The sequence below is a fragment of the Mus musculus genome, chromosome 10 (assembly GCF_000001635.26).
Source record: "Mus musculus strain C57BL/6J chromosome 10, GRCm38.p6 C57BL/6J".
Taxonomy (NCBI): domain Eukaryota; kingdom Metazoa; phylum Chordata; class Mammalia; order Rodentia; family Muridae; genus Mus; species Mus musculus.
In genome coordinates, this window is record NC_000076.6 from 92686572 (window position 1) to 92711821 (window position 25250).

The following is a 25250-nucleotide window of genomic DNA, read 5'->3' on the forward strand; positions in this document are numbered from 1 at the left end:
TTCACTTGTTAAAACATCCCAAACTCTACTTACTTATATTAGCAACTAGCTATAACAACTAAATAAAAATGGATCATTTTTTTCATGGATTCTTTTTCTCAGATCCTCACCCTGCTACACTCTTTAGGACACTATTTGCTATACATACCAGCTGTATATGAAACTGTTTAATCATTTCCACTTGCAGATTCACAATGTCTCTATGGCAAGCTTCCCTAGAAAGAAAATAATTCCTGTTAGAACTGGAACAATGTTACAGCTTTAGATCATTCACTCATAAAGCATGCTTACTGCTTAAATGATTAGGTAGCAATCACAGGTTTACCAATGCACCAGCGATGTTTGCTGTGTGACTGGCAGTACAGTGATTCCTTTACTTGAAAATTTAGGAACTCATTAATCTCCACAATGTAACAGGCATTTTTCCAATGAAGAAACGGAGACAGAGCAGTTGTAATTCATCTGCTGTTACACAGAGGGCTGAACAGGCTGCCAGCTCTGGCTGTCTTCCTCTGCATTTCTCACTGTGTTACACCCTTTTTAAAGACAGGCTCACTGGGGAGAGGGGCTTCTAGGCAAATCAGGATGCTCACAAATTTCAAGGCCCTCTCACTGCCAATATCTTGGCTACTGAGAGAGGACTGCCAGCAGAAAGGGGCTATTTGATCAGCTCTAAATAGCTAATGCTGAATAAAACTTAGTAACTATAATAATAAAATGACAGTACATATAACACACATGATCAACTTATGGAGGTTTACCATGTGTTCCCATATGATGTTACTGCTTAATGCTTGCAGAAAAGTCTTCTGAATATTATTGTACAAAGCAATGCTTTTCTTTAAAAGTGTATCTGTGTAATGTGCTTGGGATATAGCTCAGTGGTAGAACATGTGCCTAACATACCTAAGTCCCAGTGTTATGTCTGTTTTCCAGTACAAAAATAAATAGAAAAATTTTAAACTGAAAAGAATTAAAATTTATATATTTAAAATAAAAATGAAGGTATTAGAAAGGTTGGAGGCAAACTAGTAGAGTGCTTGCCCACCACACACTGGGCCCTTAGTACAGTTCCCAGGAATACAACAAAAGGCAATAAAAAGAAAAAAAGACATCAGACCAAACTAACACAGCCAGAGTCTCAAAAGTTACTGTCTTACACAAAAGGAAAGTTCTACTTCTAGATCAAGTCCATACTTAGTTCTGCTGTCCCACCCTGCAGGTATATTTATTTCAGTATGGAGAACGAGGCTGAGGACAACAGGGGCCTGGCAGTTGAGATACCCTTCCCTGGTAGGGGATTGCTGAGAGCACGTGACTACCAAGAAAGTCAAGATTAATAGGCTAAATAGACTCAAGATCCTAAAGGGACAGGCCTAAAGAAAAGCAAGCCTAACGTATCGCTGTCTCAAGGAGCCACATGTGTGTTCCTACACTGGGCTCGATGGCAAGCGAGCAAACATAAAGAAGCAGCTGAGAAGAGAGCATTTGGACATCCGTGGGGGGCTGGTAAAATAAAACCCCAAAGATAAAAAGATGGAGTGAATACTCCAGACACTGGGCTGCTGTCCCACTAGGGCAAAGGTTAAGTCAGGGGAATAAGGGGAATCTAGGGAGAAACTAACTCTAAGAAACCCTAAACCCAGAGACTACAGAAACAAAGAGAGATGCCTGACAGATGAAAACTCTGAAAGATCACTATTCATGCCATCTCTCAATGGCAAGAACAAGTCTGTAAACTTTAACTGTTAAAATTATCCTCAGTTGCAAATACAAAGAAATTTAAACTAGAGTAAAAGAAAGAAGGAATTCTTGGGAGAAGAGGCCCAAGATTCTGGACTGAGCATGTGCAGGGGAAATTCCCCGTGATAAGCTAAACTTTCTATAGATTTTGTTTTGTTTTGTTTTGTTTTGTTTTGTTTTGTTTTGTTTTGTTTGAGACAGGGTTTCTCTGTGTAGCCCTGGCTGTCCTGGAGCTCAACTCTGTAGACCAGGCTGGCCTTGAACTCAGAAATCCACCTGCGTCTGCCTCCCATGTACTGGGATTAAAGGCATGTGCCACCACTGCCTGGCTATGGTCAACTGAGACTGGCTACAGAGTTTACAATTCTAAGACCATCTGCTGTCAAGTCTGCCATGACCAACTTTTCCCCCTGAGCCTTCACTAAATGCTTATATTAAAAATAAACAATAAAGACTCATGGTTGAAAGAGACCCGCTAGGGCACAGAGAATGTGATGTCTAGGGGGCAGGGGTGACACACTATGAAAAGCCTTTGCTATGGTTTTCACAAAGAGAATCAGCCATGAGAGCTAAAAGACATGACCAAGTGCCTCCCAACATCTTAATATTCTCTGAGTGAAAAAAATCTATTTTAATTTATGATGACCTAAAATCCTAGCGCCATACCTAAAGGCGACAGGAGGAACAGTCATCAAACACAACTTTATCCTGAAAATTCAAATGGTAGAAAGAACACAGTTAAGTTATAGAAAGATTTATATCTACATATATACATATTTGTAATATCCTGAAGTCATCTATCTAAAAACATTCAGAAGTACATTTAAGAGGTGTCTTTCAGGCTTGGTGAGGTGCAGTCAAGCCTGGAGACTAAACTTTAATCTCCAGAACCCAGACAGCAGAAAAAGAGAACCGATCCCGCAGTCTGACCTATGACCTCCACATAGGTGCAGAGACAAATGTTCCCTACCCTAGCTCCCACAGGAAATATAAAACAAACATAAAATGTCTGTTTCCCACACCACTTGCTATAGAGCACTTAAAGGTGACCTGTAAGTATTGGATGTAAGAACAACATTTGAGTATATAAAAATCTGCCCACATTCTGAAGACAAAGTCTGTGCTGCACACTAGATTCTCCATCAGGTTGGCAAAGTGACTCTCCACACGTAGTACGAAAAGGTCAAAATTCATATTTTCTGTTTTTGTGGTCCTCACAACCTAGACACATATACAAACTATCAAGATGAATTCTGGTTCTGGTTTCACACAGGTAAAGACAAACTCAGGGACTAGGGGCTAGCAGTCTCTCAGTGCTACCTGAAGTCATCCAGTGTTTCTTGTATCATGTTCTGAATGAAGCGGATCTGGACTGAGGTAAGCGGCGCCCCTGGCCGACTGTTCCCAAGGGTATCGACTATTTTCTCTGAGAGTGAACTGGCCACTCCAGCAGTGACGGAGGATGCTGCCTTTGGTACTAAAACAAATGAAGAAAACAATGATAATTAACTTGGACTAAACGACATCAAGCATTTCTAAATAAGATTTGGTAAAGAAAGACTTCGGAAACTGCAGAAGAACAGGGTTCCTATGACATTTAGAAAAACTCGCTGTCTGGAGTACAAATTTTAGAAACTTTCTATGACATTATTTCTAGTAGTCATTTATCTGTATATATAAACTGCCAACTGTCTAATGTAATAACACATGACAGAGGGATTAATCTTGAAGAATCCCTGAACCATTTCCTCTTATAAAAGATGTATGTGACAAGCCATACCACAAACCAGATAAACCAGGACTGTTGAAAACAAACAGGCGGAACACAGGCTTGAAGCAGTTGCCACTGGCAAAGCCTTCGACTTTAACAAATGGAGAAACGCCTCTCTGTGAAGAGATCTTCTGAACAGGCGACTTCTCTTAGAGACCAGCTCAGCTCCCTTAAATGAAACTGGGTCTTATGTGTCTATGGCATAAACTCTAACAATATAACCTAATTCAAAATTTCCACAGATTTCAGGTATTACCCAAGCCTTTCCAAAAAGCTTCTCTTCATTATGCACACTGAGTTAAATCAAGCCCTTATGTATTGGACTGAGAATGAGGCTCATATCAAATGATCAAATCAGGGTTGATGGATTTAACTGCTCATGCCTTCTAATAAGAAGGAGAAGTCATGCTGGTGAGTGTCTACAAATGCATTCCTTTACCATTATCTGGTCTATGGTCAATTCTATTTATCCCTTAAAAGCGAAACAATCAGGAACCTTCCCAACTGCAGATTTCAAACCTAAGGACGCTCGATGCGCTTACCTGTAGTTGAGGAGCCGTTGACTGAGGGTTCATGTATCAACTGGGCTTCAATATCTTTTTCTGGCTTTTCAAATTTTTCAAGATTTCTTGCTTGGTTAGACGATGGACAGGTATTTAGAATTCCAGGTTCAGCACCAGAGGAGATCAACTTTGTAAACTTGTATTTAAAACAAACAGTCACTTTAATATGCATTTCTTATATTATTCTATTACCCACAAACTTTGTATGTAATTTTCACTGCTTTCTTCCAACGGGCAGGGTCAGAAAAATGAAGAACAGAGAGAGACTGAGAAGGAGCTGGTGCTAGCAGCACAGCAAGCACCTTAAACATAACGTGAATTTTCGAAAAGCTAATTTACTAAGCACTTGTTGACAACAGGCGAAAATGCAAATGCCTGGGAAGAGGAAGGAGGGGAGAGAAGAGAACTCTGGACTTTCATGTAGTATCTAGATGGAAATATTGAAAACTAAGACATTTTCGTACGTCTCACTTGATTCTCTTTTACCTTGTAGTTTTAAATGTAAATAAGAAAAATGAACCCTGTGATTTGAATACCTGCAGACGTAACCTCCCTTAACTTGAGACCCCCAGGCGCTAATCCTTTACTCGTTCTTAGCAACCTCAGATTTGCTCTAACACTAAGAACCACTTCATCACCTGCTTGCTTTAGGCTGCAGTAGAAATATATTTTAAAAGAATTTCCCCCCTTTTCTACATATCTCTTTTCTTTTATGTCTCCTTAAGAAATCAGAATTTCACTCAAGCAGACCCTGTGAACTGAAAATATGCATAAACACATCCCCAGTGTTTTAGCTTTGTTTCTCAGAAGTTAGGATTAGCTGGAAATTTCTTTTCTTCAATAAGAATGAAGAATGCACAGATATAGAGTTATAATATACACTATTTTAATTTAACTTTTCTGTTTAAACATGAAGTTGAGTCTTTCCCTTGCCTTCATGAGAATAAAAATTATTTCTCCTCAAAAAAATTCAGTTATGAAGTATTCTTTTGCAGATGTGTGGTTATCTGTAATACAGACAAGATTTGACAGGCTCCAGAAGTGTTCTTCAGTGATTAAAAACTGGCATCAAGATTTAAAACTATTTTCCTGCCTAGTAAGTACAAGGCATTAATAAGACACATATACCAGCGGTCACCCCTTGACTGATAAACTTTAAACTGGGTATTCCTTTCTGGGGGATACCTGCTTCATGGCGTCCTTAGGTTCCTGCTTCCCTAGGTATGCTCTTTTAGACTCAGCTGACGGCTCATGGCTTTCATTCTCTTCTTTCCCTGAAGATCCCATGAGGACATTAAGAGGGCTGGAGTGCAGCACCAGACTGCTGGAGGCACCTGCATTCTTCCTCAGAGGGAACACTGAGTTTAGCTGTGGTAGAAAGTCAAGGCCTGGGAAAGAAAGGAAACGCCATATGCTTAAGATGTCTCCCAACCCTAAACACTGGGTATAAGCACTTTCTTAGAATAATGCCAAAAAAATTGACAAAAAATAGGGGATCAGGACTCAGAAGGCTGGCTTACTTCTCAGCTGAAATGATGTGGACTTGAGGGGATACATCCTTTCAATGGTGTCACTACTTCCTCTCTGGAGTGTGGTAAGCCTTTGAAAAACCATGTACCCAGGAGCATCGATGTGCTCAGGAGCTTTACCCAGGACAGCCTGGGCTACATGACAAGGATGTCTTAAAAAGGCTCTTTCCTGGTAGAAATACTTTGAAAACTGCAAACCACAATCAATGACTGAGGCAGCACTAGTTCTTGAAAACTGAGAGCTGTAACTTGTACGCGTCTGTGGCAGCCTGCAAGATGACCTGAGGATCTCTGCCTTTGTGTGCCTGAGTTAGACGGCTAAAGGGTGTGTTGTCACTTCCAAGTTCAGCTAGTCTGGCTTCTCTCAGTTACCCTTGATCTCACTGTCCACTAGGAGGGAAGCAGCTGCTCTGTTTTCAACTCAGCTGAGAGGATGCCCAAGGGGGCAAGAAACTGGTCTCTACAGTCAAAAGCCACACGAATGAACCTGGAAGCAGAGCTGAATGCAGCTCTAGCCAATTCCTTAACTGAAGCATCAAGAAAGGAGAGATCAGGAGCCAATGAATGGCATCTGGCCAGTGATACTTAACTCCATGAGAGTGAGAAGCCAAGTGTTGGCTATCTAAAGCTAAAGGAGCTGGGTAAGTACTACAGAGCAGCAACAGCAGCTCTACGGTTTGTCTTCATGAAGATACCTCAAGGTTTCTTACCATCTCCTTTGCCTATAGATTCATCACCTCCTTTGCTGACTACAGCATCTATAATAAAAGAAGAAAATCAAAGTAACTTTTTATTGTAACATTTTTTATAATACAGTTTAATATTTTTAAAAATTGAAAAAAAAAAAAGAAGCTGAGGCAACTTGGGCTTGCTGTTCCCTCTCCCAAGAGGGCAGAGACTGACACTCCTGAGCATGAGTGAGGCCAGACATCAACACCAGACTCCGTCGGGAGTCTCGTTCATTCTTTTACTTCCCTCAGAAGCCCATGATCATGTAAGGAGACAGCATTGCATGAACAAGCACAAAAGTAGGTGCTGGCGTCCAACAGCCCAGTTTCCCTGACTCTATTTGGTACCTTTCTGATTTGGGGCAAGCTTCCAATACAGTTAAACTTCAGTTTTGTCTGTTTACACTAGAGATGCCTTCATTGTCTCATAAAGTTGTTTCGGTAATTAAATAAAGTAAGAATATTTTACCAGTATTACAATGTTATAAAAACTTCAATCACAGACTATTGCAATATTATAATTACTCATTTGCCAATACCTAACAAAAACTGTGAACTGAATGTTAACATATTAACAGAAGAGTGGGCAAAGGCCAGTAAAAAATACATCAGAAATACAAATGGCCAATAAGCACATGATTACCTACTCTGTCTCTGTCTCTGTCTCTGTCCCTCCCTCCCTCCCTCCCTCTTCTCCTCCCCCTTTCTCTCTTGAGTGTACCAGATTTCTGTGTTAGGCAACTGCTCAAATGAGCTTAGATGTCAATAACCCTAACACACAAAATTCTTGTGTTCATTATAATTTAAAATTTATTTTTATTTAATAGATGAAGAAACTGAGGCACAAAATTAAGCCTTTTCCTTAGAGAATTTCACCCTTGGAATTAAAACCAATTCCTAGTCAACAAAGTAAGCATTATATTTGTCCACATTTTCCTTAAATTAAGAAGCCTCCTAGCTAGGTGGTGGGCGGCACACAAATTTAATCCCAGCACTCAGGAGGCAGAGGCAGGTGGACCTTTGAGTTCAAGGCCAGCCTAGTCTACAAAAAGAGATATCCTGTCTCAAAAACAAAAACAAAACAAAAACAAAAACAAAAACAAAAACAAAAGAAAGAGTGACGCCTCAATGGATGGAGACATATACCTCAAATTTTACATTTGAAAAATGGTGCAGCAACTAAAGGAAAAGCTAGGTTGCTCATTAATTTATTCTTGCAAAAAAGCCCCTCCTTTAGTCTTAAATATACAAAAGTTGCAAAAGTTATGTGTGAGTTTGTGTGTGTTTAAATCTTCTCCTATGGACATGTTAGAGTCTCTCTGGTTCTTCAATATTACAAAAAAAAAAAACCTGTAAACACACAAATCTTACAGATGTCTGTGAATATTTTCTGAGGTAAATTGGTAGAAATGGAATTAATAGGCCAGAAAACATGAATAATTTATCTGTCAAATTGCTCTCCAGATATTTTCCTGGATCACTGATACTGCTATTAGCACTGAAACCATCCCATTAAGGAATGTGAGCCTCAGTAGAACTAAAAGAGCACAGCGGGACAATGATATACATTGTGTCCATGCATCAAGGTGACAATGGTCTCTTCTCAGTGGTGCCTTTACAGGGTAGTGGCAGAGATTATATAACACACACATGAAACTATCATATACAAGTGCCCAAGAGGAGGTAGTCTATTACCTAGAAAACTAAATAAATACCAAAGAAATACTAATAATCCTTATTTTTGCATACCAAACAACCAAGATTTTAAGGAGATTTATTTGAAGCAGATACAAGTCAAAGATTGTTTATCATGGTAGACTGCCATAAGAGATTCCGTTGGCACCTAAGCTCAGAGGCAGAGCACTTGCTTAACACACAAAAGACCCTAAGTGGCTCCCCTTTTGACAGGGGCGGGGATTGGAACCATGTACAGTGACTAGCATTTGCTTGAACATGGCAACTTCTCACATAGCAAATACAGGAAAGTTCCAGTTCAGGAACTGAGAAAATGAACACACCACTGTATGATTTAGACCCACATCTAAGAGACTAGGCCCTGATCTGAAACACTTACCATCTCTGATTGGTGAGAACATGTCACCTAAACTATTTTTCCCAGTATCATCAAAGCTGGAGAAATCCTGACTTTTTCCAGCATCTGTTTCCTTAGAGAAAATATCTGTACTTTTGCTTCGAGCCAAACCTTGGAAGAATTAGATATAAGAGTCAGTGTTATTACATCAATGTAAATAGCTGCTAACAACAGAAGCCAGACTGTAAAATGGACATTACCCACCCTGGTGCAAGTTTATAATTAAGCATCAAGAAAAGCAGCAGAATATGTCAGTAAAGGGCTTTTCTAAACAGTCATTTGTTCACAGACATCACTTCATTGGAAGGTTTCTAAAATTATTAATATGCTTCTGCTGCCCTCTTAAAGTGTACTAAATACAATCTATGTTTGTTATGCCTGATTGCCTACAAATGACTAAGACAAATCCACAAGGCATACCCATGATGTCTAACATACTACAAGAGACAACAAACATTTGCTCTCCAACTTGTAGACAGCGGGCCTTTATCCCCATCTGAAGTCTTCTTCCGTTAATAGTGGGAGCTTAACTTTCCTTACTCTCATCGTTACCCAACTAAAGGACTCGTAACTCAGTGCATTACTAGCAATAAGGACAGGAGGGTATCAGACTCATAAAGAAGAGTGCAGTAGGCAAGAGAAAAGGGCTAGCTAGCACATAGCTTCAGAGCTAAGGCTCTGTGGGAGAAAGCATGGAATAAGGGCCATCTTGCTGTGTTAACAGCAAGCTCTAGCTTCTGACTGGCAGCATGCTGCTGTACATTATAAAAGGAGTTTGACTTGACATCTCAGTCTCAAACGGAAACTGAGAAGCCAGAGATGACAGTCAACTGAATTTCTAAAGCTGACAAAGCTGGGCTAAGAAAATGAACTTAAAAACAAACTGCTAAAAACCCACGGTCTGAGTATCATAACCCTGAACATTGTCCCAGCAGGGGTTCCAGCCTGGCAGTGACACAGCTGGAAGGGAGGCTGTGAGGCTAAGGACTTCAGGGTTAGCTCTGGCTACACAGGGACTGGGCTGGACGCACATCACGTGGGGAACGAGAGGCTTGCCTCATTTTCCTAGGTTTTTAGTGTATTGGAATGAATAACCAGAGGGTTAGTATCATAAAAACACAGTACTGAAGCCTTTCTTTTCACTTCTAAAACTGCTGTTTCCTACTTAAACCAAGGATCAGCAACAAATTATAGTGGTTCTTTTCAATTACTCAATCAGTTAACTAGAGTAGAAACTAGAATCTTTAAAACTTTAGATTAACTGCAGATTAATCTCAAAATAAGTCAGCATCATGGTTATGACTATGACTACAATATCACTGTTCTGTCACTTACTGTCTCATGTGCCAGACACTTGAGATACATTTTCTCTGATTGCCGTAATTATCTTAAATGTTAAATGCTATCCTAGTATATAAGCAGAAAGCAATGAGACAGCAGTGGCCTGGAGACGGCTCAGTGAGAAAAGTGCTTGTCCTAAAAGCAGTAGAACTGAAAGGTGGCCCGGCAGACCCCACAAGAAAAAAAGCAAGTGCTTGAAGTCCCGGCAATGGTGAGGCAGAGGTGGTAAAGGGATCTCTGTGGCTTGCTAGCCAGCTAGCTTGGCAAGTTCCAACCCCGTGAGAAACCTTGACTCCAAAAATAAGGCAGACAGTCCGCAAGGAATGTGATACCCAAAGCTGTCATCGGGTACCCGTGTACCTGCACACACACACACACACACACACACACACACACACACACACACACACACACACACGTACACACACGTACACACACGTACACAGACACATACAGCACACATGCACCTGCAGACACACACACAGAGATACATATTTACACACAGAGACACACAGCAAGTAGGGCTAAGCAAAGATGTAGCTGTGTATTTAAAACAACAGAGAGTAAGGAAACAACTGGGAATAAGTTTATGAAGTTCTGAGTTTGCCAAAAGGCAGAGTTCAAGAGCTCAGCACTATGAGTAAAACTTCTCTATAAGCTGACAGCTGCTTCAAAACAAACAGAAATCTGTTTGTGGGGATAAAGCAAATACTTCTTTTGGCCAGAAATTTTGAGACTGCTGAGAGCTGTCACTGTAAGTGACCCTGCAAATCCAGGTCTTCATTTGCTATGAATGAATGAGAGTGGTCATCCTTAAAGAAGAGCTGTTTATTAAAAACTGATGCTCTTCTCCCCAGTTTATAAACCATTATTTTAATTTTTTAAAGTCATGAAAAAGGATTACAGAATTAGTTATGAAAATAATGGTGAATTTTCATAATACAGTTAATTAAGCATTTTAGGAGACATTATTCAGTCACATTTCAAAAATAGTTTCTTCTAGGTAAACAACCACAGTGTCTCTAAGATCTTAAAACTGGACCTCGTTATTTTTCTATATGTTGTGACTATTCTATAACAGTGACATAGAACATCACAAGAAACTGATAGTGAGAACGGTTATCCCACACTATCAGAGTCAACACATAGAAGTTCTGCTGTTATTTGGAAGTAGTAAATTCATGCTAAGGATCAAGGCCTTGACTGGCAAAGTCAAGTCAGTATAACTGAGTCACTACTGAGTGCAGTGTTTCTGAGAATTCATAGACTGCGGCTCTTGTTACAGGCGAAGACCAGAGAAGCCACTATTACACTGCACCTTCCTATGACCCAGCAGTCAGTGAGCTCATCATTAGAGATCGCCTAGACACTTCCAGCTACAAAACCATACTTTAGTGAGTGCCAGGCAACTATTCGGCATTTCAAAATACTTATCCTACCTCCTGACTTACTTTTCATTTTGAGATATGAAACATTAAGAACCAAGAGTAGCTCTTCACCTTGTTTTTTGCATTTTACACTCTTGACTAAGGTCAAAGCAAACAGATGGCACTGATGTTCCCACTCTGCTCAGAACATAAGGGAAGATCAGCCAGTCGGAGGGAGTGTTAAAGACAAATGGCTGAAATAATCCACTCTTCTCACAACAGAAATTTAGGTGAAGAGAGTAAGTGCTCTTAAGAGTTCCGTAACAAGGCAGAGTTAATAAGTTTTTCAATGGTATCTACTAATCAGTTTGCCTAAGTACTCAAATGAGTCCTAGGTTCTCAAAAAAAGGCTAATGGTGGGGAAAGACAAAGGCCTCAGATCTCTCTGACATAAGCAACATTACCTGCTTCGTCCTGAGCAGCCCCTGATCCTTTGCCCAGAGCTGTTGTCACGGGCTGTGGGAGAACTGTGGCAATGGAAGGGCTGGGTGCTTCTCTGACAATTCCAGAATTCTGGGCAGCCCCACTGCTGCTGCTCACAGGAACACTCCGTTTGTTCACTGCTGTGGCCTTATTTGAGCTGCCTTTGCTTAAACTTGCCTAAATGGAATAGAATATTTAAAAGCTCAGGTTACTAATGTGTCATTATAAACATTAATATTTTATAAGTGCCGCACAAAATTAAAAACTTAATTTTTCTTCTTATAAATCTGAAGATTGCTGCTATATCTGAACTTTGCTCTAAACAACACATTTTAAAATTCTTACATAGAAGAATTAAATACTAAATAATTTTAAAATCAAATCTCAAAAGGCTCTATATTCAAACGATATATAATGTCACCATATAAAATAACTACAAAGAAATACAATGCTGTGTTTAGTTGACAAGAGATAATTTTCATTTTCTGATTAGCAATCTCTAGGAAAATAGAAAATGTTGAAAAGAGAATATCTCACCTTCGTCAGAGATGTGGAGTACTGAAATGCTATACACTGCACAGATGTCTTGTGGGCACTGATGGTTTTCACGGGAGATTTCAGCATCCTTAAGTCATACTGATATATTTTCCCACGGGAAGATCCAATAGCCAAAGTGGCTCCATCCGGCATAAAATCTACTGCAGTCAGGGGGGTGTCGGCCACTAAAGTTTTCACTAGCCTTTGGAGGAGGAGGAGAATATGCAAATACATTAGTATATGCAGGAGTATAAGCTTAGACGACACATCTACTTATCAAGAATACTTAGAACTGGGCAAACAATGCATATCCCAAATACTTGTTTAAAGCAGTTTGGATACGTCTCACAGACACATCTAACAGCAGGACCTGTAAAGAATGAACATCCCACCGTCTATCTGCTCACATCACACCAGTGCAGCCCACATTTTCCTCGTGGACCTCCTGTCTCCTGGATTAAGTGCTCTCTGGCAGCGTGTGTGACAACAGGCATAGCCTCAGGGCTGAGCGGGCTCGACATATCCAGTTTCCACTGAGTGGCCTGCCCATCTCTGGAGGGACTGTGACCTTTCACAGGAGCAGATGCTACTCTGCTCTGAGTTGTGCATCTCTTGACCAAAAGGCAAAAACAACATAGTTCATGTGGTTGGACCACAGGCAGGCAACTGATATTAACTTGCTCTTTGCTGATTTATCTGGTACTAGAGGAAAACAAATGGCTTACTGACCACATAGGCTGTCAGTGAACTATTTTAAAAAGAGCAGAGAGTGAAACAGGTCACAGTAACTAACTACTGGAGTGTTGCAGCAAGGCCCGATTCTGGTATCTCCCCTCAGTAAGGAACCTTAGCATTCTACAGGATCTATACATTCCTTTTTCTTTTTCTTTTTAAAGTTCTAAATTGAGCAGTTATCACACAAGAAGGGTTGTCCCCTGACAGTAAATGACCTTAGCATAGGATCTATAAATTATTTTTTTTTAATTCTAAATTGAGCATAGTTATCACACAAGAAGGGTTTGAATGGTTCAAAGACCATGTACCCAAGCAGAGGTAACATTTTTAGGGATATCTGGTAATGTTTGCAGACTATCATGACTCAGCAAACTCATTGAACTTACTGGGAGAGATGAAGGCCAGTGCTGAAATACATTACAGTGCTCAGGACAGCACTCCGTGACAGAAGCATCAGGCTAGAATATAACTAGTTTAGAAACTCTGATACAGAAAATAAATCAATTTAAAACAAAACTGATTTTTGTTGGTTTGGTTTGGTTTGGTTTGGTTTGGTTTGGTTTGGTTTGGTTTGGTTTTTTGAGACAGGGTTTCTCTGTATAGCCCTGGCTGCCCTGGAACTCACTCTGTAGACCAGGGTGGCCTCAAACTCAGAAATCTGCCTGCCTCTGCCTCCCAAGTGCTGGGATTAAAGGCATGCACCACCACTGCCCGGCTAACAAAACTGTTTCTAAAAAGTATATTTAGTTTCATTTTACAAAAGAATCTTTAGACTGCTGAAATAAAGATGTATGATGAAGCCTGCCCCCTTCTCTACTTCATTCATGGTCTAAAAGTACCCTAATGTCTATGTTGTATCCATTCTTTTCTGTGTAAGAAAACAAAGAAAATTATCAGATACATCATTAGATGTATGCATGTATGTATGTAAAATATTAGATACATCAAGTGTACAAATATCTGATCCCCTTATAGTGATCAGATGCTTGTGTAAGTCACAAACGTCAGTTAATGAGCCATCTGTCACTAAATTAAAGCATGAACACACTAAGCCTGGAGATGGAGTTCAGGGAATAGTGTTTGCCTTGCACACATAAAACCCTAAGCAGCACATAATGTAGGTGTGGTGACATCCACTGTAATTCCATCATTCAGCAAGACAAGAGCATCAGAAGTTCAAGGTCATCTTTAGCTAACTGGCAAGTTTGAGGCCCGCCTTTGCTAGGTACGGTCCTGTCTCATGACAATGTCACACTTACTTCTTACTTGAAGTATCATAGAGGATGATTCTTTTATCCAGGCCTATGGTTACAAACAGCAGTTCATTGACAGGAGAGAAGCAGATGCCTGAAGCTGGGGCTTTGTGTGTACTGTCAAAGGTGTGGTATGAACTCTGACTGTTCACATCCCAGAGAGTCACTACTCCATTATCCGAAACGCTGCCCAAGAGAGACTTCCTAAACAATGAGTACTTGATGTGCCGGATAGGCTGTGAGATAATAAAGACACATTGACGTGACACAAACATTCATAAACATGACTCAATCCCACCAACTCTGTCTATGCCGGGCTAGGTATTCTCTGATTTAAAGACAGACATGTTAGATCACAACCTCCACCATGTTATTTAGTGTGCTATAAGATGACCCTGCCACATTTCAATATTCTATTAATTGAATATCTGTCACGATTTTATCTTAGATAACACAGCTTCTTCAATCTCCTCCATTTCAGAGGAAAACTTTTAATATAACACATCCACATTGTCTACATTGGTTAGAGCAGTCACCATATATACAGGGCCCAAGCACAGTCGGATCACGAGAGAACCCTGGGAGAGGGTGAAGATATTTTGCACTCACTTCTACTGCCCTACAGCCCTTAGGCTCTGGGATGCATTGTTGTGTGTGGGGCCTGTGGAGCTGACATTCCAACACAGTAAGCAGCACAGTAAGGCATAGGCACAGAAGATGGGTTCCTCCACACTGGAATGGGCTAAACCTCCTGTCAGCCTGAAGGCAGCACAGGACTTGCTCTAAACACTAATCCCCGCCAGAAGATAGGCTTCCTTTCTAGTTTATTTTCTGGACCAGAAAATTCAGGCTGAATAAATACAACTTGATTAAAATTGATTGAATTATACCTACCTTCCCTAAAATACTGTGTCCAGATTTCTATTGGCATCATAATTAACTGTGCTAATAATAAAATAACACGTAAAAATATCAGAACACAACAAAACAAACAGAACGAAGAAAAGGGGTCCAAGAAAAAGACACAAACACTTGATTGTACATTCAAGAACCCCACAAAAAAAACTGTAACTCATAATATACACATGCAAAATCTGTAGGGCAAAAAAAAAAGTCAAACAAAAGTAAAAGTAAAAATTTAAAAATATTTAAAAGCCTCGACATGACATTATGAGACAGGAACCTCAAAAGATGCCACGGAGTTTGCTTTCAGCTGACCATCTACTGTGGAGCATGTAGCCTATGCTTAAGAGTAGTTTGTTTCTCTGGTGAGACTCTCTTGGAGAAAACTCATTTTTCATTCACAAGTGGCTATCAACTGGAGATAATGTCTGGGCTAGAGATGGGGATATGTGGCCATTTCTTTCATCTCTGAGACCTCACTGGTTCAGACTCCTGCAGGCCTCATGCACACCGCCTCTGAGTATATATGTGCATTGGTTCTATGCTTAGAAGGCTATGTTTTTTTGTTGTCCCCACTCCCCACTGGCTCTTAAACTCTTTCCACCTCCTTTTCCACAGGGTTCTCTGAGCCCAGAGGGGGAGGGATTTGATGGAGACCTCCCAATAGGGTGGAGTGTTCCAAGGTCTCTCACTCTTGCTGTGTTTCGTCTGGCCGTGGGTCTCTGTGTTTGTTCCCATCTGCTGCAGGAGGAAGCTTCTCTGATCATGGGTGAGCAAGACAGTGACCTATCAGTCCAGCAGAATGTCATTAGGAGCCATTTTATTGCTACATTCCTTTTGTAGAAAAGTAGTATTTGTTTTTCCCTGTCTCTTGGCTATCTAGTCTTAGCTTCTGCTCACCCAAGCAATGTCAGGTCTGACCCTTTCTCATGGAGTGGGCCTTAACGTCCCCTCAGGTACTGGTTCGTCACTCCCACAGGCTTTGTGTCTCCACTGCACTAGTGTACTGGTACTGGAGCTTCAGCTAGTGACAAAAGACATCCACTTACAGCTGTCACCGTTATTAGAACACTAACACACGCACACACAATTTAGAAAGTTTCTACTGTATTAGGTTTCCATATAACCCCTCAAATTACTCTTAATTTTATTGTCCCTCTCCCCCCATCTTCACTTCCTCATTCCCCTCTTCTCTTTCCCTCCCCATTTATCTTCCTGTTCTAGTCCCTACCCCACCCCTACCCACCCATCTATTCATAACTATCTACTCTATTACCTATTACACAGTCCTAGAGAATGTATTGTTTCCTAGGCACTTACTCTATACCAGTGGTTCTTAATCTCTGGGTCGCCGCAAGCCCTTTGAGAGTCAACAAACCCTTTCACAAGGATTGCCTAAGACCATCCTGGATATCAGATATTTATATTATAATAGATAACACTAGCAAAATTACAGTTATGAAGTAGCAACAAAAATAATTTTATGATTGTGAATCACCTCTGATTCTAAAAGACTGTAGTCTGCTTACCTTTAATTTAACAACTAACATCCACTCACAAGTGAATACATACTGTATTTTTGCTTCTGGTTAACTCACTCAAGATGGTTTTTTTTTTCTAGTTTTACCCATTTACCGGCTAATTTCAAGACTTCATTTTCTTTAATAATGGAGAAAAATTCCATGGTGTAAATGCAGCACGTGTTCTTTATCCATGCATCTAATGACAAGACATCTAGGCTGCTTTTACTTCTGACTTGTGAAAAGACAGCAGTTAGCTGAGCAAGTGTCCCTGTGGGAGGATGAAACGGTTTTTGGGTATGTGCCTGAGAATGGCATAGCTGGATCTTGAGGAAAATCGACTCCCATCTTTCCGAGGAACTACCACACCAATTCTCATAGTGGTTGTGTAAGTTTGCCTTCACACCAGCTATGCAGGAGTGTTTTCTTTGTTCTACATCCACACCAGCATGAGCAGTGGTTTGTTTTATTGATCTTGGTCATTCTGACTAGCATAAGATAATTTGCATTTCCCTGACAACTAAGGATTTTGAACATTTAAGTGTTTTTTAGTCATTTGAGAGTCCCTTTTTCTTTTTGAGAATTCTGTTTATAGCTTTGTACTTCATTTTTTAATTGAGGTATTTGCTTTCTTGATACCCAGTTTTTTCAGTTCTTATATTCTGGACGTTATCCCTCTATTGGATATATAGTTGGTAAAAATCTTTTCCCATTCTCTAGGCTGCCACTTTGTTTGAATAATGGTGTTCTTTGTATCACTAAAACTTTTCAGTTTCATAAGGTTCCATTTATTGTCTATCTTAGTCCTGTGCTAATAATGGTGGTCTGTTTAGAAAGTCTTTTCCTGTGGAATCAGTTCAAGTTATTCCCCATTTCTTTTCTATCAGAATTCAGTGCATCTGGCCTTATGTTGAAGTCTATGATGCACATAGAGTTGAGCTTTGTGCACGGTTATACTTATGGATCGATCTGGATTCTTCTACATGCAGCTATCTAGCTTTACTGCACCATCTGTTGAAGATGCTGTCCGTTTTTCCAGTGTGCATTTCTAGCTTCTTTATAAAAAAATCAGGTGTTCAAAACAGGCATGTAGAACTATGTATGGATCTTCAATTCGATGATTAATGTTTTCCATATATAACATAGTTTAAGACCCATAAATATGTTTATTTAAACATCTACCCTTTAATCTTCTTGATAATATTAATAGAGTATCATTTCTGATCGCTCCACATGAATTAAATCAACATCTCCTTAGAATATCAAGACATCACCATGATACAATATATAAGCAAAGTACTAATCTGCTACACTATGTAAAATAAATATTAATGCACTTTGGTACCAGCAGCACCAAACTTATTAAGCAATTATTTTGTTTAGCACTTTCAGTATCAATGTTCTTTTTTCTTATGACACATTATCACTTTGTAAGAATGTATTTGTTTTTGTTAAGAGGTTGTTTATAAATATGAAACACTATTCATATAAGTAAGGGCCTGGCAAACTTATTCCTAAATAAACTGAAGGTTAACACATATCATTCTGCAAAGGCAGCTGAAGACATCACGTCAATGAATGACAATAACTGTGCAAACTTCATTTGCAAGACTTAGAAAAGTAAGTAAGAAGGCCATGGGCTAAGGAATTCTTACATCCACTACAGGTATTTAGAAAAAAAAATGAAGTAGCAAAGACAGTAAATTCACCTGTCACCTCAGCAACTACAGACAACTGATTTACCATCTTTGGAGGTGCCTCTTAAGTACCTTTCTGTACGTGCATCTGTGCTGAGTGTAATAGAACCCGTACCTGGGATTACATTCCACTGCGACACAGTCACCTCAGCAAAATATCTTCTCTTTCATTTTACAGCTGGATAATATCAATTTATCTCTTCCAGGTTCTAACAAATCTATCATTGCTAATGTTGACTTGAGATAATTTATATTTCTGTTGTCCAGCACTCTTCAGAGATACTAAGATGAGAAGACTAAGTTAGCATTTATCTATCTTTGTTCTTATGAATTGTCTACTAATTTACCTTGCCTATTTTCTATTAAGATACTAAGAATTTGTAAGTGCTAATTTGTAGCTGCTCTAAGTAAGGCCATAGATGCTCATATAGACTGTCAATGCTTTCTCCATTTCTTGCTGTATTGATCTTTTTTCTGACAGAGAGATGGTCCATAGAAACAGTCTCAAGGCTTCTGGACAAGCCCTTCCATTATCAATTCTGTTATTTTAAAAAGAACTGACATCTTAAAGTATTTCATAGTGAAAAATTACAAAACTAAAGAAAGGAATGTTTTAAATCAGTGATTTTTCAACTTTCCTAATGCTGCAACCCTTTAATATAGTTCCTCATGTTATGGTGACCACAAGCCATAAAATTTTGTCATTACTTCATAACTTTAATTTTGCTACTATTATAAATCGTAAATATCTGATATGTGGAGTTGCTACCCACAGGTTAATAACTACTGCTTTAAATGTTAGTCCTTTGCTGATTTTTTTTCCCAGAGTCTATAAAACATCCACTTTTTCTTTGTATTTTACTATTTTTATATCTTTGATGTTTTTTTAATCATTTGCTGGATACATAAGTTTCAAAGATTCCTTTCTTTTTAAAGTGTATTTTCTATTTGCTATTTTCGTGTAACACATTTTTCGGTGTTTAAGTGTTTTCTCTCTGGTGCTCCCTGAGGAATCTAAACAGCTGAACAGGGGCAGCATCCTTAACTTGCTTTCTGGGTGGCCTCTTTAGCTTGTGGGCTTGTGGTTCGGCTGCAGGTTCAACAGCCTCAGAACGGACAGAGCCTAGAGACTCAAGCACTTGCAGCAGCTCTGAGTTACTAATCTCACAGGGATGCGCATGGCTTTGGAGTCACTGACCCAATGGTTGCTTTTTCTTGGATTGGGGGTGGGGGAGGGGGAGTGTCAGGGCAGCACAGAAGCAGTTAAAGGCCCCTGAGCATGTACATGCATGGGCAGGTTGTTTCATGGTGACTTGTGGCTGTCCATTAATATGTTGCTGAGGGCTGTGGGCTCCCACAGCCTGGATATTCACCCCTTACCCTTCAATAGCCAGTGCACTGGCATGCACTGAGCTGGCACTCCTTTCCTCTCGTTAATCTACTGTCAGTTCTTTCTGGCAGAGTCAATTACTAACCTGCACAGAGCACACAGTGAAGCTGTCTGCTGGGTTAATCTGCCCTCTGCAAACTTAACTTCTTTTGTTTTCTTTCCCTTTGCCAGGCATCTTACATCCTAAAGAAAAGATGCACCTAACTGATTAAGATAGGGAGGGATAGGAGAAATATCATTTATTAGACCTCCTACTCCCTAATCTTTATTTAGATTACAGAGCCCAGAACATCTGCTGCCTATGGAACCATTAGAATAAGTAAAAGAAAGACACCTCAGGACTAATGACTGCTCTGGTGCCCACTCAATGTTTATGAATAAAAATATTACCTCAACAGTGAACCTGTTCCTAAATTTTATTGAAAAAAAGCCAAAATCAGAAGTGACTTTCATAACACTATTACAATACAGTGCATGCTGTGATTATAAAACGTTGGGAACTATCTAGAACAGAAGAATCTTTAGGTAAGCAGTGACATTAAATAATAAAATGCATGCAACCACTGAAAATGAGGAGGATTAATGTTGGCATGCCTGGGACACAGCACGATGGCAAAAGGAAGGCAGGAAACAAGTCTAGACAAAGAAAATGATTGCAGAAGAAAGACAAAAATGCATATGGAAACACAGATGGTAATATTCTTCAAATAATTCCATTAATATTAGGAAGAGAAAATCATACAAAAAGTATCTTTGAAAATGGGTATAAAGTATCAATTTATTTTATGCTCACATTAATAAAAATATTTGAGAACATAATACACGGGCTAGGCAAGAACATAACAAATGTTAAAGAAATACTACTACGATTATTAAGGAAATGTTAATCGTGCCAAATATTTTCCCCAATATAAATTATGCTAATGCATAAACTTAAGGATCACTAATCTAAAAATATAGCTCTGTAGTCAAACTTTCTAAATCCATGTAAAACATAAAGCCAATTACATTTTAAACATTTCTGCCATGCCAGAAATAGAACCCAGGCCTTCTTATCAAGTTTCTACAGCTGAGCTATATCCCTGCCCTAAACTCATTGTTTACAAAACAATTATCGTTTTAAAAGGCAATTAAGTTACATACATTTACCAGATTTCTATACTCAAGCAGGCTTATTAATACTTACAAAATCTATATACAAAACAAAATATATTCGCTTAAGGAAAACAAATGTGTTTAAACGTACTGTGGTATGTTTTAAAATCTCACCTGCTTTACCTAAAATTCCCTTCTGAATCTTCTTAATCATCAATGATACAGACCCACATTTTTAGCTGCTTGGGAAAAGGTAACTCTCAGTGAGCCCAGGCTGCTGGACTTGCCCAGTGCTGACACGAGGTTACAGCTCACGAAGCCAGCAGCTCCGCAGGGATAGTACAGTTCCTTTTCTTTGGACAAAGACAAAAACTAATAGCTTCAACTCAGCTCAAAGTAAGACTCAGTATACCCAGGCAACCTCACTTCTGACATGAATCCCAGTTGGATGTAGATTCAGTGAGATGACAAAGGTTTTGTCACTTTGTCTAGGAAGCCAACTTGGTGATTCTAACAACCTCAAATCCTTAATTGTTTAGAAAAACAAAACTAACATTTTCAATTTAATCATGGATAGGTCCTAACTATTACTTTTTATTCAATAACCCCAGGTACAGTAAAATCAACCAACACAAACCTGAGCTCAATCAATGTAAAATTCACACAAATCTGAATTTTACAAGGTCAGTGTCTAACACACTTGAGATCTTATGAACTGCTTACACTTTTCAATGAATATTTAATATATTTGAAATCTTAAATGAATTTTAAGTAAGCTTATAATACAATGTTTTAATGAACACTCAAGTGGCAATTCTGGTAATGACAGGTAAACAGCAGTTAAAATGTAGGAAAGAACTAATGTAAAAATGCCTTCACATATTTCAATTATGTACAGTAAAACGTGAGTGTGCAGAGTCATTACATGGACTTTCTTAAGATCTAGAACGGATCTTTCTAAGAGGCCAACTTCTATTGTCTTGCCTTAATAGTATAGCCTATCAAAGAATATGAAATAATATAGTGTATAAAAATAACCATTTGTTCCAGGCAGAGGGGAAAGTGCACTTAATTTTTTTCTTTATCTTATTATCATATACATGCATGCATTCGCACACACACACACATATACACACACATACACACACACACACATACACGCATAATCACTATGGAGTTCAGTTACTATTGCCTGTGTATGCTTAAGCTTAAGGTTGCGCACTTAAGTACTGAGAAACCTACAAGGAGTCTCCTTCCCGAAGAAAACATTGACAACCTGTAGTTCCGCCTGAGGATTTGGACCCTGTCAGGAAAATAACTGCCGAGGGTAAATTATAACTGGTAAGCTAGCAGGGTGATGGAGGGAGTGCACATACTAAGGATGTTCAAACCAAGTTGAGGAGAAAACCAGGAAAGTAATGTAATGTCTTGATCTAATGAATTGTTAAAAGCTCCCAATAGCAGCTAATACTCATTGATCCCTTAGCCTAATATTCCCAAGTAAATCCAAAGGCTACCAAAGGTCCTACAGAGGTGCGGCTACCCAAGGAGGAGGCAGTATGCCCAGGGAGAGCTCAAGGTCTGGTGGACTGACACTGGAGACAGACTTGCGCATTACTGTTTTCCTAAGCTAGAAGATAAACTTAACTTCATCCGTTTTCTGATGCAAACTAGTCAATTAAAATTCTTTGAATGTCAACATTGCTACAATCCATCACCTAAGATTTTAAGGTTTTTTCTTTTCATTTGAGAAAGAGATATGAATAAACCCCAAGGCATTGATCGAGTGTCTTATCTGCCACTAGTTGTAGCCATACGGAAAGAATGAGGAGCTGGGGGACCCAGAACTTTGGAGAGAGAAAGAGGAAAGGCTAAAGTGGAGAGCTTTAACTGAGGAGGAAGGATAATACAAACGGAGGAGCCCAGGTTAGATAACTGTGAAGATGTTTGAAAAGCAATAGGGAATTGGATTACTTTAAGTTTACCTAAAATTACACACACACACACACACACACACACACACACACACACACACACACACACACACACACACATAAAGTTATACTTGAGGTGATAATGCTTCTGAGAACCACAGACCAGCGGGTCTCAACCTGTGGGTTGCGATCCCTTTAGGGTTCAAATGACCCTTTCATTGGGGTCACCTCAGACTATCGACAACAGCAGATATAACAGTAGCAAAATTACAGTTATGAAGTAGAAATGAAAGAATTCTATGGTTGGGGTCACCACAATATGAGGAACTGTATTAAAGAGTCACGCACTAGGACGGGTGAGAAGCACTGCCACAGACTATCTATCTAAATAAAACCCCAGAACTAAGCATGAGAAACTTCCTTTTGATTATTGGTTGGGGAAGTCCCAAAACTCCCAAACAATACAGCCTATGGCCACTGCCCTTTGGTGCCTTCCAACAACAGGTAAGACTACTGTTGAAGACAGCACCTATTCTGGTCTTGGGACTTGAGATCAAGATAGTGCTGACAGGAACTGAAGGCCCCTCCCTGAGGACCAGCTCACACAGTCCTGCAAGCTGCCAATGGAGAAAAGGTATCCACAGTTCTCCCCTGTGAGCCATAGTAACAGGATACCACACCAGGGCAACAGTGACACGTATCTGGGGAGGAAACCAACAGGGGAGTCATTGGACTTAAGGTCCAGTCAACAGGAGGGAACTCGTGCCAAATTCAGTAAAGCTGGCCAAGACCTCATGGCCGGTGAGATCACAGGCACTAGAGGAGGACCGACTACTGCCATTTCCTTACATTAATACATCTTGCGACTGTATTCAGAAGCTTCAGATAGTCTTACATAGTCACTCACAACTTCCACCAAGGAAAAGCGAGTCAGGAGGAAGCAAGCAAGGCCACCTGAGCAGCTGAGCTTCCAGTCAGTCGGCGCTGGGAACTGAGAACAGCTAACTAGCTATAGCAGAGCCTTAACTAACAACTAACAACTAACTTAACAACTTAACAACTAACTAGCTATAGCAGAGCCTTAACTGAGGAGGATACCACATAAGTCGGGGACCATGGGCTGCAAAACAGACTTTAGCACCACACGGGAGGGCAGACGGGTAAGAAGAGGCTATAACTAATTTGTATGTTACTAATAGGTCACACTAAAGTTTATCAATTTGCTATGGCGTCAACACCAAATACAACATATCCACCTTAAAAGACCTTACTGGAACCACGTCTCTAGACATGTTCAAAGAATGTTAGCCAACGAAGACTCATTAAGGTATTTTTCATTCTTTTAAGAAAAAAAATTTAAACTATTTTTTTAACCAAGGAAAATATCTAATTGACTAATTTTTCTTTTAAAAGGTTTCCATAAAGATTTCCATACTAACCTGAAAATGTATGAGTTGGCTTTGATTATTTTAACTACCACATACTTTAAAAGAAAAAAAAAAAAAAAGCTGTTTGTTTGGTTTTTTTCAAAATTTACTTGCCTCTACCTAAACACAATAATTCCCTGTCCACAAGCACTAAGAATGAATGCACTTATCCATCTTATGGCCAATACAGGTTGAAGGTTGCAATACTTCTGTATCAGAAATGCATTTTAGAATTGTGCTATCTGAAAATATTTTCATTTTGTTAGAAATACAGATATAGTATAGAAAGACTACATAGTTAACTATATAAGTGAATTCATACAAGCACTCTAGTATTACATTACAAATTAGCTAGTTTTCCAGAAAGCTAAATAAAACTTATAAATGTTAAAAAACTTAAACTTACTTTCTTATGTAAAATAATTCAAATTATAAGTTATTAATTTTATTTTTATAAAAACAAAAAACAAACAAAAGACAAAACACCATACCTGCTTACTCCCATGGCCAAAAGGTGTGCTGGATGTATTAGTGGTTACACTGTGTAAGATAATCTCACCACTGAGAGACCCAGAAGCAATGTAACAGTCATTCCAATTGTATGCCACACAAGTTACTTCACATTTATGATCCTGAAAGAAACACAGTGAAGAAGAGCAGCCATTAACCCCCATATTTTGATGAAAAGAGTATGGCTGTTAATCAATACCTGGGCTAAGAGTTTCCTTCAAACACAACAGCACTGAGCTGATTAGGACACCACAGAATCCACAGAGTCTTAAGAGACAATTTTTCAGAACCATCTTACATGTCCACAGAGTCTGAAACATTAACAGTCTAGAACGGTAACTGGCTTAATGCTCACCTTCCAGAACCGCCTGCCTTCCAGTGATGTTGATAACATTTATTTCAAGTTAAACATTTGCTCTTGAGTATTATTGTTCAACTAGAAGACACTAAAATCAGCTCCAAAATGACAGTAAATGAAGAGTGGCATCAAGGGAACACAAGGAGGAAACAGACATCACTGTCAACTGACTTAGAGACATACAACAGAATCCAACCTTAAAGAAAGAAGAAGAGTGGGGACTGGTAGTACACACTTGTAATCCCTACACTAAAGAGGACCGTGAGTTCACTGT

At 39.4% G+C, this 25250-nt stretch overlaps 1 protein-coding gene and 1 non-coding gene across 2 annotated transcripts in view; both read right to left on the reverse strand.

Moving 5' to 3' along the window:
• The window catches only part of Nedd1 (neural precursor cell expressed, developmentally down-regulated gene 1), a 37674-nt gene that overhangs the window by 1827 nt on the left and 10597 nt on the right, over nt 1–25250 (reverse strand). Inside the window, exons 5-14 of the mRNA NM_008682.2 lie at nt 24600–24740; nt 14149–14378; nt 12155–12356; nt 11599–11794; nt 8409–8537; nt 6317–6364; nt 5263–5465; nt 4057–4213; nt 3064–3220; nt 149–215 (exon numbers count right to left, since the gene is read on the reverse strand). Of these exons, the coding sequence (NP_032708.2) occupies nt 149–215; nt 3064–3220; nt 4057–4213; nt 5263–5465; nt 6317–6364; nt 8409–8537; nt 11599–11794; nt 12155–12356; nt 14149–14378; nt 24600–24740 (1530 nt within the window). The remainder of the gene's footprint in view (nt 1–148; nt 216–3063; nt 3221–4056; nt 4214–5262; nt 5466–6316; nt 6365–8408; nt 8538–11598; nt 11795–12154; nt 12357–14148; nt 14379–24599; nt 24741–25250) is intronic.
• Gm24241 lies at nt 2293–2437 on the reverse strand. The gene has a single exon (XR_003949128.1). It is a non-coding gene; the product is annotated as a small nucleolar RNA SNORA79 (small nucleolar RNA).